This window comes from Montipora capricornis, chromosome 10 (assembly GCF_036669925.1).
Source record: "Montipora capricornis isolate CH-2021 chromosome 10, ASM3666992v2, whole genome shotgun sequence".
In the NCBI taxonomy this organism is placed as follows: Eukaryota; Metazoa; Cnidaria; class Anthozoa; order Scleractinia; family Acroporidae; genus Montipora; species Montipora capricornis.
The window spans coordinates 45,639,030-45,650,798 of record NC_090892.1 but is presented as its reverse complement, the minus strand read 5'-3'; the positions used below and the strand labels follow the sequence as shown (position 1 = coordinate 45,650,798).

The 11,769-nt window shown below is 38.8% G+C and overlaps 1 protein-coding gene across 1 annotated transcript in view; it reads right to left on the bottom strand.

Annotated features, from left to right (window-relative positions):
* Nucleotides 1-5,778: 5,778 nt before the first annotated feature.
* Nucleotides 5,779-11,769, bottom strand: part of LOC138020910 (leucine-rich repeat-containing protein 15-like) — a 97,436-nt gene continuing 91,445 nt past the window's right edge. The window contains exons 16-18 of the mRNA XM_068867808.1: nucleotides 10,522-10,593; nucleotides 6,482-6,553; nucleotides 5,779-5,864 (exon numbers count right to left, since the gene is read on the bottom strand). Coding sequence (XP_068723909.1) covers nucleotides 5,789-5,864; nucleotides 6,482-6,553; nucleotides 10,522-10,593 — 220 coding nt within the window. The 3' untranslated portion in view covers nucleotides 5,779-5,788. The remainder of the gene's footprint in view (nucleotides 5,865-6,481; nucleotides 6,554-10,521; nucleotides 10,594-11,769) is intronic.

Here is an 11,769-nt window from a genome sequence, read left to right as displayed (position 1 = left end):
CTTTGAAACAAAGTGTCTTCTCATTGGTGTTCGTGAAGAACAATCAAAAGCGTTTCTAATTGGTGCATTCATGTTAGAGAGAGGAGTGAGCAGGCGCCGTAAGGTTCCAATAGCCGGTTTTTGGCTATAAGACCCCTACGGCGCATGTTCTCCTGCATAGAGTTTCCCAGAGCCTTGGGTCGATCCAAGGCTCTGGTGACGAGAATGCATTAGATTCGGCACATGAGAAATGCGACGTTTAAAACGGGCCTGAGGCACAATTTAATAAGTTAAAGTGGCATTTCTAAACGCGAAATCGATTGCCTTCACTTGGCATCATAATTTCCTTTTACATTATCCGCCATGTGTCCAGCATAAAAGCACTCCGAATAAACTATGCCTAAAATAAGGAACTTTTTCCATATACGGGTTTTCGCCCAGTTATGGGGAAAAAAATGGGACATTCCGAGCATGCGCCTGCAAGTAATACCGGCACTGTCTTTTCCCGCCTGGGTTCCGGGCCTATTTTCAGGGCGGGGTAAGAGGAAGTTCCGGAACAGAACTAGATAATTTAGTGAGTAAAGGTAATGTCAAGATGTATCAGGGTCAACTACAGTTTGCTGTAATACTACCTTCTATGGGAGGAAAGGTTAAAGAAAGTATACACCTTTTACACCTCGCCATAAACCCATTTTATAGATCGATTGTAAGATGCTAGCTCAGTCTTTAGTTTTAAACTCAGAATATACATACGTATCGCCCGGAAATTCTTCAATTACTCCAAGGAAAGGTTACAATACATGCTTAAAGAGTCTTAATTCATTTGAGAATAAGAAATCTCAAAAACAGGCAACGACGGATTGACTGTTGAATTTACCATCATTGATGCACTGAGATGGTGATAAAACTCCTCAAGTCTTTTTGTTTCATGTTTTTGCTAGTATTTTTACCTCACAGTGCACCAAACACACCTTTCTTCCAAGCAGGTAACCAATCAACTCCTTCAATTAATTTATGCGCAACTAATTTGCAAACCGGTGCGAAACGAAAACAAAAGATGATTGTGCATTGTCACCGTCAATTCTACATCGATTGCGCAACATTGTTGTTTGGAGTTTTCGTAACCAGTCCCTGGATTAATATTTTACAAAGCATTTTGGAATATTGTGGGGGATCTAATGGTGACTAGTCTTAATTATGATTATGATTAGGATCACGGTGAATTATGGAACACACAGAAGCAAGCTATTATATATTACATTCCTAGAGAAATAAAGGAAGAGATAAAGAATACATATTGAACTGGCGGCCTATTTCCCTAATCAACGTCGATGTTAAACTGGGTTCGAAGGTTATTGTTGAAATTCTCCCATGTGCCATTACATAGGAGTTTGCAAGGTGCGAAAGGACTGGCATAAGTTTGCCATCCTCGGTCCGGCAGCGGGTCTAAAGTGTTGGTAACTGGTAACTGATAACTCAAGTGAAGTCTACGTAATTGTAAAAATTGCGTTCTTAACTGCGAAGATCATAGCTTCACTTGATTTCATATCCGCAGGTCATATATCATTCATTTCATATACCATTTCATCATTAACTGATAACTGGTAACAGGTAACTGGTAAATGGTAACTGGTAACAGGAAACTAACCCTAACCCTAATACCTTTTACTTGTTACAATTACCTAGTACCAGTTACCAGTTACCAGCATTTTAAACCCGAGAACTTTCCTTTTCTTTCCTTTCGTTTCTTGACCATGCCGCCAAATATTCATTAAAAGGTCGTTTTTTATTCGCAGGAGCTTTCTATGTTCTCTTGTCAGTCTTGTAATAGCACCTTTTCGATAAAAGTTTCCTGATCGCAGGATTATCACGTGTACTGGTGTTATCTATTTTAAAAAATAAGTACTTCGGAAACACCTTCAAGGTATGGCAGTTGTTCAAAAAATTCAAATCGGCCTCGCCTTCGTGGAACTTAATAACGGTGCCCTGCACCATTACTACTCCGACCGCTCAGAGCGTTGCTTGTGCATGCGCAATGCCAGCAAATCTGTTGGCCAGATTATCAAGGCGCATATGAAGACATACTTAATATAATCAGCGGCACATCCAAATTCAAGATTTTCAAAGATGATCTGACTTCGTCATAAGAAATGCAGCTGCAGCGCTTCCTAAAGAAATCCAGTGGTCAACTGGATACATGTGCGGATGCATATCCCAAGATTTATCCTACTTGCTCGCAAACCACGAGAATCTATGGTATTCCGGAAATGCACAGGCCAAGCGCTCTTGATTCGATGGCACCGTTTAGACCAATTGTCTCTTCCATTGGAACTTATAAAAACCGATAAAAGATAAAAACCGAGCAGCAGTGTTTTATTGGTTTTAAAAACATAAGGCGTAGCCGAGTGTTTTTAAGATGCGATAAATTACGTGCTGCGATTTTTTTGAACGGCTTGAAAACATTCCACGAAAACCGTGTCCCTCGGGAGTCTGAACAAAGGTTTAAATTCTTAGGGGACGATATCAGCGTACAAGAAAAAAAATGGACCTTATAAGCTGTATGGTAATTTTAAAAGTATTTTTTTCCTTCAGTCCTTATTCCATGTTGTCGATGGTTCAAGGAAGTTGATTAAAAGAGCTGCCTAAGAGAAAGTTCAGAGAACTGAAAACTTCCGATGAAGAAAAAGCACTGTTGTTAAAATCAATTCGATGTCAGAAAATGGTCTTTTAATATTTTCGTACAGTGGCAAAATGCAAGGTTGAACAAGCAGCGAAAGAAGAAGCAGGGTTCGACGTCCAACGGGAAAAATCTGGATACGAACCTTGCTAACATGACGGCAGAGTCGTTGAATTTTTTGGTTGACAAAATTTGTTGAATAAGTTTGAAAGGAGAATGAGGAAAGCTATCCGCCCAGAAGTTTGCAATCTCTAAGATTTCAATGAAAATGATTAGGACTATTTCATAAGAATCACCAGTGATCTTTATGTAAAGATCACTAGTGACTTCATCTTCGGAGACCCAGGGACAGCTAGTCGGGACGATAAAATGTTCGAGGTGAAAGTTAACTACAAGAACGGGAAGAGCCCCTGGGCACTTACTCTTATCGAACCAGTTCCAGAACCGTTCGAGTTCCCTGTTTATGATTGCCGACAATTTTTTTTTTGTAACCAATCAGCGAGGAGGAGCAGGCTGGGTGACTCTGGGTGACAACCACATTTTCAGTTATCAAAATATAAGTAGTCTTCCCCGTGTCTTGATGAATAAATATCAGAAATGAAATAAAAAGTGGTGAAGTATTACAGGCACAAATCATTCATCACTATAGTCGACAAAATTACAAAATAATCACGAAGAACATCGTGTATTTCATCAACCGAGCGCGCCATTTTACTATTCCCGTTGGGGCGAGATGCAGAAAGGACGTCCGGGATACTATTCTTTCCTCCTCTAAGCTTTATCTAACGCCAAACCTTTACTCGTTTCATCGAATTGAAAAGGTGCCTCACCAGTATATCACTAGGACAAAAAGCCATTTACCTAATTTTAATCAGGTTCATTTTCCTATTTCAGTGAAACATGTTAAATTACTTTGCGTGGGTTCCTTTTCCACAGTAGCTCACAGGAGATTACATAAACTGGTCAGGCGCGTAGCGTCCTATACGCATATACGCACGTGCGTACTTGAAGTGACCAGAAAATTTTGAAAGTTTTAGCAATTGTTTCTATTCTTAACATTTTCCTTGTACGCAACCAAGATTTCGTGATGAAAGCACCATTTTGATTAAATTCTCAAAACTAAAACAAAAGCTATACCATGTTCTAACTTAGTTTTGCATTGTACCTTTTTTTTGCACTAACAATGCAGTGTTGTTTGGCCAGCGTGCAACAAAAAGGCGAGGTTGCAAAGAGGCGACGTTCCAAAAACGTTCGTGACAAATGAGTGACGTTCCGAGAACGTTCTTGACAATTCCAGTCACGCTAGCACAACCAAAACAATGTTTTGTTTCCACCAAGTTTGCTCAAAATAAGGGCAAGACGCTTTGTTCTTTGCTTGTATTCACACAACTATTTCGACAAGAAATAAAGAACGCAGTATTTTTCGCTCAGTTTACTTAGGTTCTAGATCATATGTACTTGTGCGTACTTGAAAAAATGACCACGCTACGCGCCTGCTGGTACAACGTTTTTTGCATTGATCTTGACCATAAGCTTGTATTTACTTTGTTTAAGATCCGTAACACGTTTAGCGTAAGAGATCCTGTGTCTTTTTATCTCCGTTCCCGCGTCGTGTATAAATTCACTTGTGCAAGTAGTAATTTTTTTTACCGGCGTTGGGGAAACATCCCGACACATTTTGACGCCTATACATGAGCACCTTGGAAGGGCAGGGCCTCTCCTGTTTTCCAGCATCTGCAACATTCGGAGGAATATCGAAGACTTTGGACTGAGATGTGTTTCTCCATTTTAGATACGGTAACAAATCGTTTTCACTTGTTCCTCAAAGACGAAATTCATATCCGCTGGGACTAACCAAGTCTTAACAGACAACTAAAGCACGCGGAGCTAACTCTTCTATTTTACTAACAGTTATGGTCAGTGTTTAGTTGATCGCTTTAATTTGTGTTATTGTATCTTTTGCACGCACATTAGTCTTTTGTTAACATTCAGCATTGTAACGTTAAACTAAAATTGGATATTATACTGACGTCATATGCCTACATAGTATGTAACACTGTAAGGTCACATTCATATAGAAAACTGAAAATGATCAACGGTTGATCGAAACATGCATGGCGAAACCGAAGCCGTTGTCATTTTTTTACGAAGTGACACCGATTGGTACTTTTGAGTGTCTCCATCCCGATCGTTTTCCGTGTTTAAATAAATATCCATTAAACTTCCTAACGTTGTTCCGTTTCTTTTGGTTACTTTCTTTTTCCCTTGTTTGGTTCCTTTTACAAGTGTTCCTAGGAGCTCCTGTCTGTGATTTTACAACATTTTATAGCCGGTTTTATTAACAAAATTGACAACGTAAAATTAGACCTAAAGGCATAAGTAATGTTGAGAAGAACATCGACATGGGCTCAGTTTGAAAGCCATACGATGAGAAGCTTGACAAGATATTGCAAAGGCTCTTAACCATTGTACAAAGTTCTGTACCCGACTCTTTTTCTCTAGCTCTTTAATCTCTCTGATATAATTACCAGCAGTTAGTATGCAATTGTCATCAAATCAGCGAACTCACAATTCGACTCAAAGTACTCGCATATTGCCATGTTATAAGTTGTCATCGTGTAGCGAACAAACATCATGATATTGTGTTTATTTTATGCCATTGTTTCACTGATAATGTATGATAACACTTTGAATCATGTGAGACAAACGGATGATTAAAACGTAAGTGGAAATGAATATAATTTAAATTTTAAATTGGCATACATGAAGGGGCGGACGTACGTACGGACGGTCGTGACGCCATGACTATAAAACCAAATTTTCTCACATCGATGGGTTACCATATTTCCTTAAGTATGGTGCTCCGGGCGCGCGCGGAGCTCCGCTATTAGTTTTGTATATCAAGTGATGAATAAATCTTAGTTAGGAAATCGAAAGTGGGCAACTTGAGCACTTTATGTAAGCACCTTCTGAAGTTGTCAGAGTTGTGTTCTTTTTCATGTAATAACGTTGTTAAATCTGGAAATACATGTGCAAGTTTAGCCTGTAAAGGCGTTTAGTAATGTGCTTTCTTTAAAGTTATTACAACAGTTTCGAATTGTTTTCCAATGTTATGTAACATAAACTTGGTCCTTACAGGCTAGATAGCCTGGCATTCTTATCAAAAATGCCGTCAGGAAGGTCTGTCAGCTGGTTTCCCGACAACAACCTAAAAATACAAATAAAAAGATTTACAGCTTTACTCACAGTTAAAATTTTACCAACACACTACAAAATCCAAAGATCTGAGGGAACATCGATCGGTAAGGTCTTGTGGAACCATATTACCATCAATGCTTTGCTTTAGTCGATTTCTTGTGCTCCAAACAACATGTTAGTGAGTTTTAAATGGCATATCGGTGGCCCTGTATACGTGTTTGTATTTGCCAGAATTTAAGCCATATGAGTGCGAAATAGTCACTGGATCATGGTTCAGCATTTTCTCTTTTCCGGTCACGTTTTACATAAATTAACCTTTAAATCCCCCTTGTCCATGGCTTACTTTAAAAAAAAAAATACATTTCCCGTTAACACTTTACTCGTGGGTATACCAAGTAATGAACAAATGTTATGTTGACAGTAGGAAGTGGGAAACTTAAGCATATTATGTTAGCACCTTCTGAAGTTGTCAGAGTTGTGTTCTTTTTTATGTAATAACGTTGTTAAAACTGTAAATACATGTACAAGTATAGCCTGTAAAGGAGTTTAGTAATATGCTTTCTTTAAAGTTATTACAACTGCTTTGAGTTGTTTTCCAATGTTATGTAACAGACTCTTGGTCCTTACAGGTACGATAGCGCGGTATTCTTATCAAAAATGCCGTCAGGAAGAACTTTCAGCTGGTTTTCCGACAACGACCTACCAACAAACAAACAAACAAACAAGAAAATTAACAGCTTTTAGTTAACCCTAACCCAAGGACCATCGAACGGTGGGAGCTAGTGGGACTATATTACCATCACTGTTTTGCTTTGGTCGATTTCTTGGACTCCAACCAACATGTAGCCTAAATAAATGCGTTTGTAACATATTCTTAAAATTGTTCTAACGTTCTACTGCTGCGAATTTTACAGGGGAGCGAGTTCCATAGCTTTGGAGTGGCAACACAAAAAGCCCTTTGCCCCAATGTTCCCTTTTTTCTCTTTCGTTGCAAGTCAAGGAGCAGCTTGAACTCAAAGCACAGCGTGATATACTCTTAATATCAATTAAATCATTTATATATTCCGGCACAACCCCGTGAATAGCTCTCAATGTAATTACTAGTACCTTAAATCTAATTCTAAATTGCACTGGCAGCCAGCAAAGCCTGAAAAGCACAGGCGATATATGATCTAAGCGGGAAACAATGCAAATTAGGCTCGCGGAGGGGTTGGCGCAGTGGTAAGATCTCTGCCTTCCAACCCTAAGGTTCCGGGTTCCATTCCCGGTTCTGCCGAGACTGGAATATTTGGCGACCTTCTTTCCCGCTAAAAGTTCACTCAGCTTTCCATCCTTCCGAGGTCGGTAAAATGAGTACCAGCATGCATGGACTGCTTAGAAGCGGCTGCAATTTGTGCCTGTATATGCTTCCAGTCCGCTGGGGGTAAATTGATCATTGTAAAGCGCCTTTGAGACATTGTGATAAGGGCGCTATATAAATGCACCACATTACTTTTTTCCTTTTTTTAACGTAGAAAAATTGTTTCCGACAAGCCATATAATAAACTATTGCAAGAGTCAATTCTACTATAGGAACTAGAGCATGCACTAACTTCTTCGTTGATTCAGTTGATAGATGCTTTCTTGTGCATCTAATGTAGTGCACTACAAATCTTATTGATTTCTGTCCCCATACTAAGTTGCTGATCAAAATAGCGGCCCAAATTCTTAGCCTGTTGAGCTGGAGTAATCTGATGGTCACCTAATCTTAGACAGTTGCTGTCTTGTTCCCATAAGTAAATATTCACTTTTATCATCATTTAGCTTAATCCGGTCAGTCAGCATCCATTGACGTATGTCTTCTATACAGTGTTGCATTGCTATAACTGCCACACCCTGACTTGCTTGTGAATTAGGTTTTAAAAAATGATAAAGGTGAGAATCATCCACACAGCAATAAACGTGATGTAGATGTGCGTTAACAGTCTTAACAAGCTTGGATGCGTAAATGATAAACAATACAGGACCGAGACGGGATCCCTGAGGAACACCATACTGCAAGGAAAAACGGTCAGAGAATGTCCCATTGTCCGATATACGTACGCGTTGACTTTTCTTCCTTGAGTATACTAAGAACCATTCCAAGAGTTCACCCAAGACGCCAAACCTTGACTAAAGACTCATGATCAAAATACCCTGATCAACGGTATCGAAGGCTGCACGTTAATCTAAAAGAACCAGCAAAGCTATATGACCCTTGTTCACATTCATAACCATGTCACTGTTAACCTTTGAAAGAGAAGTCTCAGTACTATGGTGTTGCCTATACGACGACTGCAAAGCAGGATACAGACCATTGAAAGACATGCAAAAGCAGTTTATCTGATACCGAGCGTTTATGTCAATTTAGACAAATAAGAAAGATTACTAACTGGGCAATAGTTTATATACAGAAGATCAAGGCCATGTTACTTGAGCAGAGGATTTACTACGGCTTCCTTCTATGAATTAGGAAAATAGGTAATAGTCACTGGATCATGGTTCAGCATTTACTCTTTTCCGGTCACATTTTACATACTACAGTTTGCTGTAATACTACCTTCTATAGGAGGAAAGGTTAAATAAAGTATACACCTTTTATATCTCGCCATAAACCCATTTTATAGATCGATCGTAAGATGCTAACTCAGTTTTTAGTTTTTAAGCTCAGAATATAATTACGTATCGCCCCGGAATTCTTCTATTACTCCAAGGAAAGGTTGCGATACATGCTTAAAGAGTCTTAATTCATTTGAGAATAACAAATCTCAAAAAACAGGCAACGACGGATTGACTGTTGAATGTACCATCATTGATTCACTGAGATGGTGATAAAACTCCTCAAGTCTTTTTGTTTCATGTTTTTACCTTCACAGTGCACCAAACACACCGTTTTTTCGAGCAAGTAACCAATCAACTCCTTCAATTAATCTATGCGCAACTAATTTGCAGACCGTGCGAAACGAAAACAAAAGATGATTGTGCATTGTCACCGTCAATTCAACATCGATTGCGCACATTGTTCTCGCTTTTAAAGGTTTTGAGTTTTAGTAACCAGTCCCTGGATTAACTATGATTTTACGAAGCATTTTGGAATATTGTGGGGGATCTAATGATGACTAGTCTAAATTATGATTATGATTACGATCACGGTGAACTATGGAACACACAGAAGCAAGCTATTATATATTACATTCCTGAAGAAAAAAAAGGAAGAGATAAAGGATACATATTGAACTGGCGGCCTATTTCCCTAATCAACGTCGAAGTTAAGGTCATTGATGAAATTTTCCCATGTGCCATTACATAGGAGTTTACAAGGTGCGAAAGGACTGGCATAAGTTTGCCATCCTCTGTCCGGTGGCGGGTCTAAAGTGTTGGTAACTGGTAACTGATAACTGGTAACAGGTAACTGGTAAAAGGTAACTGGTAACAGGAAACTAACCCTAACCCTAATACCTTTTACCTGTTACAGTTACCTATTGCCAGTTATTACCAGTTTTCAGCATTTTAGACCCGAGGTCTTTCCTTTTCTTTCTTTTCGTTTCTTGACCATGCCGCCATGTATGTAGTCAAAGCAAAAACGTCCGGTTTATTGATAGGAGGCGTCAATACAGAGTGAGTCAAGCAGAATTTTAGTATGACAAGTTCTTGTGGTGTAAATGCGTAGGTAGAGAGGTTAGTTAGCGTTTCGGTGCATCTAAAGGAAAGCACTGGGTTCTCGTAAGCCGTTCAAGAATCTTCGGATGCTCCTTAATAATCTGAGCAGCAGCTTTAATAACATTGCGGCTAACCGCTCGTTGAAGAATGTAAAAGTCAACGTCGTTCAGGATGCTGCCAGGAAATATTCATTAAAAGGTCGTTTTTCATACGAAGGAGCTTTCTATGTTCTCTTGTCAGTCTTGTAATAACACCTTTTCAATAAACATTTCCTGATTGCAAGATTATCACGTGTACTGGTGTTATGTATTTTAAAAAATTAGAACTTCGGAAACACCTTAAAGGTATGGCAGTTGTTCAAAAAATTCGAGTCCAGCTCGATTTCGTGTGCCCTGAACCATTACTGCTCCTACCGGTCAGAGCGTGGCTTGTGCGCAATGCTAGCAAATCTGTTGGCCAGATTATCAAGGCGCATATGTGTAATAAACAGCTCACGACGTAGAAAGTGCTTTGTACGGGGATGTATTCAATCGTTGTTTGTGTCAAAAATCCTCACTCGCTCGTACCTCGCTCGTTCGGGTTTTTGACGCAAACAACTCGTGAATAAAGCCCCATACGCCGCACTTTATTTACGTAATAACTATATTTACGTAATAATTGTTCGGACAATGATCATAGACCAAATGCATAAACGACGGCCAAAAAAAAATTTTTTTGCCCTTGTTCTAATTAGACCCACTGGCCTCGTTAGCAAGGACAGAATGTTTCAATAGAATGAGAATAGTTTGTCTAATTAGCACAAACAAAAGAAAATTTTCTTTGGCCGCCTTTTGTGCATTCGGTGTATGTGTGTTACTAAAACGTAACTCCACATTAAAGGGGAAAACTTTTTTTTTTTTAAGACGTTAATTACTTTGCGCCAGTTAGCTGTCGGTGCTCTTCAGTCCATAAATGACAAATCAAAAATATATAGCAAAGTTTTCGCTTACAGATATAACAGTTCCGTAAGACTATTAAAAATCCCCAGTGGAAGACTCTTCAACTTGTTGTTAGACAGATACCTGTTAATAACAACGCCACGGAAATGTTTTAGCAAAACGATACAGTATGACCTGGGTTAACACGACTTCATCAATTGGTTTCGTCTGTAGTATTTTGGTGCCATAGGTTATCTAGCTACTGTTTTTTACGTCTCCACAAAGCTAACATTTCTTATGCTATTTCTACCAGATTCAATACTAGTACTTGTAGGCGCATGATGGCAATGATCCAATAAATCGTATTACATTGGATACCAGAGTAAATATGTAAACAAAGGAATCGCGAAATTTGAAAACATGGAAACTCCGACAAAAAATCGTATATGAAAATAACATCGGAATTATGCCTTGTCGTGACCAAACGAGGAGAAAAAACCCCGAATGCATTGATGTTGTAAATTATTGCCGAATAAATGTAACGATTGAGAATGGATCGCAATAATCTGTGTCTGCTGCAAGAAGAGCTAGAAGGCGATTGTATCAAAGGTAGCAACTTTCGGGCAAAATTGATGGGGCAGGAAAACTTACTCTCCAACTTTTGAAGAAATGTTTTTTTAAAGAAATATTCACATTTTCTCGGTTTGATATTTTATGCGTTTATCTGATACCGAGCGTTTATGTCAATTTAGACAAATAAGAAAGATTACTAACTGGGCAATAGTTTATATACAGAAGATCAAGGCCATGTTACTTGAGCAGAGGATTTACTACGGCTTCCTTCTATGAATTAGGAAAAGAGGTAATAGTCACTGGATCATGGTTCAGCATTTACTCTTTTCCGGTCACATTTTACATACTACAGTTTGCTGTAATACTACCTTCTATAGGAGGAAAGGTTAAATAAAGTATACACCTTTTACATCTCGCCATAAACCCATTTTATAGATCGATCGTAAGATGCTAACTCAGTTTTTAGTTTTTAAACTCAGAATATAATTACGTATCGCCCCGGAATTCTTCTATTACTCCAAGGAAAGGTTGCGATACATGCTTAAAGAGTCTTAATTCATTTGAGAATAACAAATCTCAAAAAACAGGCAACGACGGATTGACTGTTGAATGTACCATCATTGATTCACTGAGATGGTGATAAAACTCCTCAAGTCTTTTTGTTTCATGTTTTTACCTTCACAGTGCACCAAACACACCGTTTTTTCGAGCAAGTAACCAATCAACTCCTTCAATTAATCTATGCGC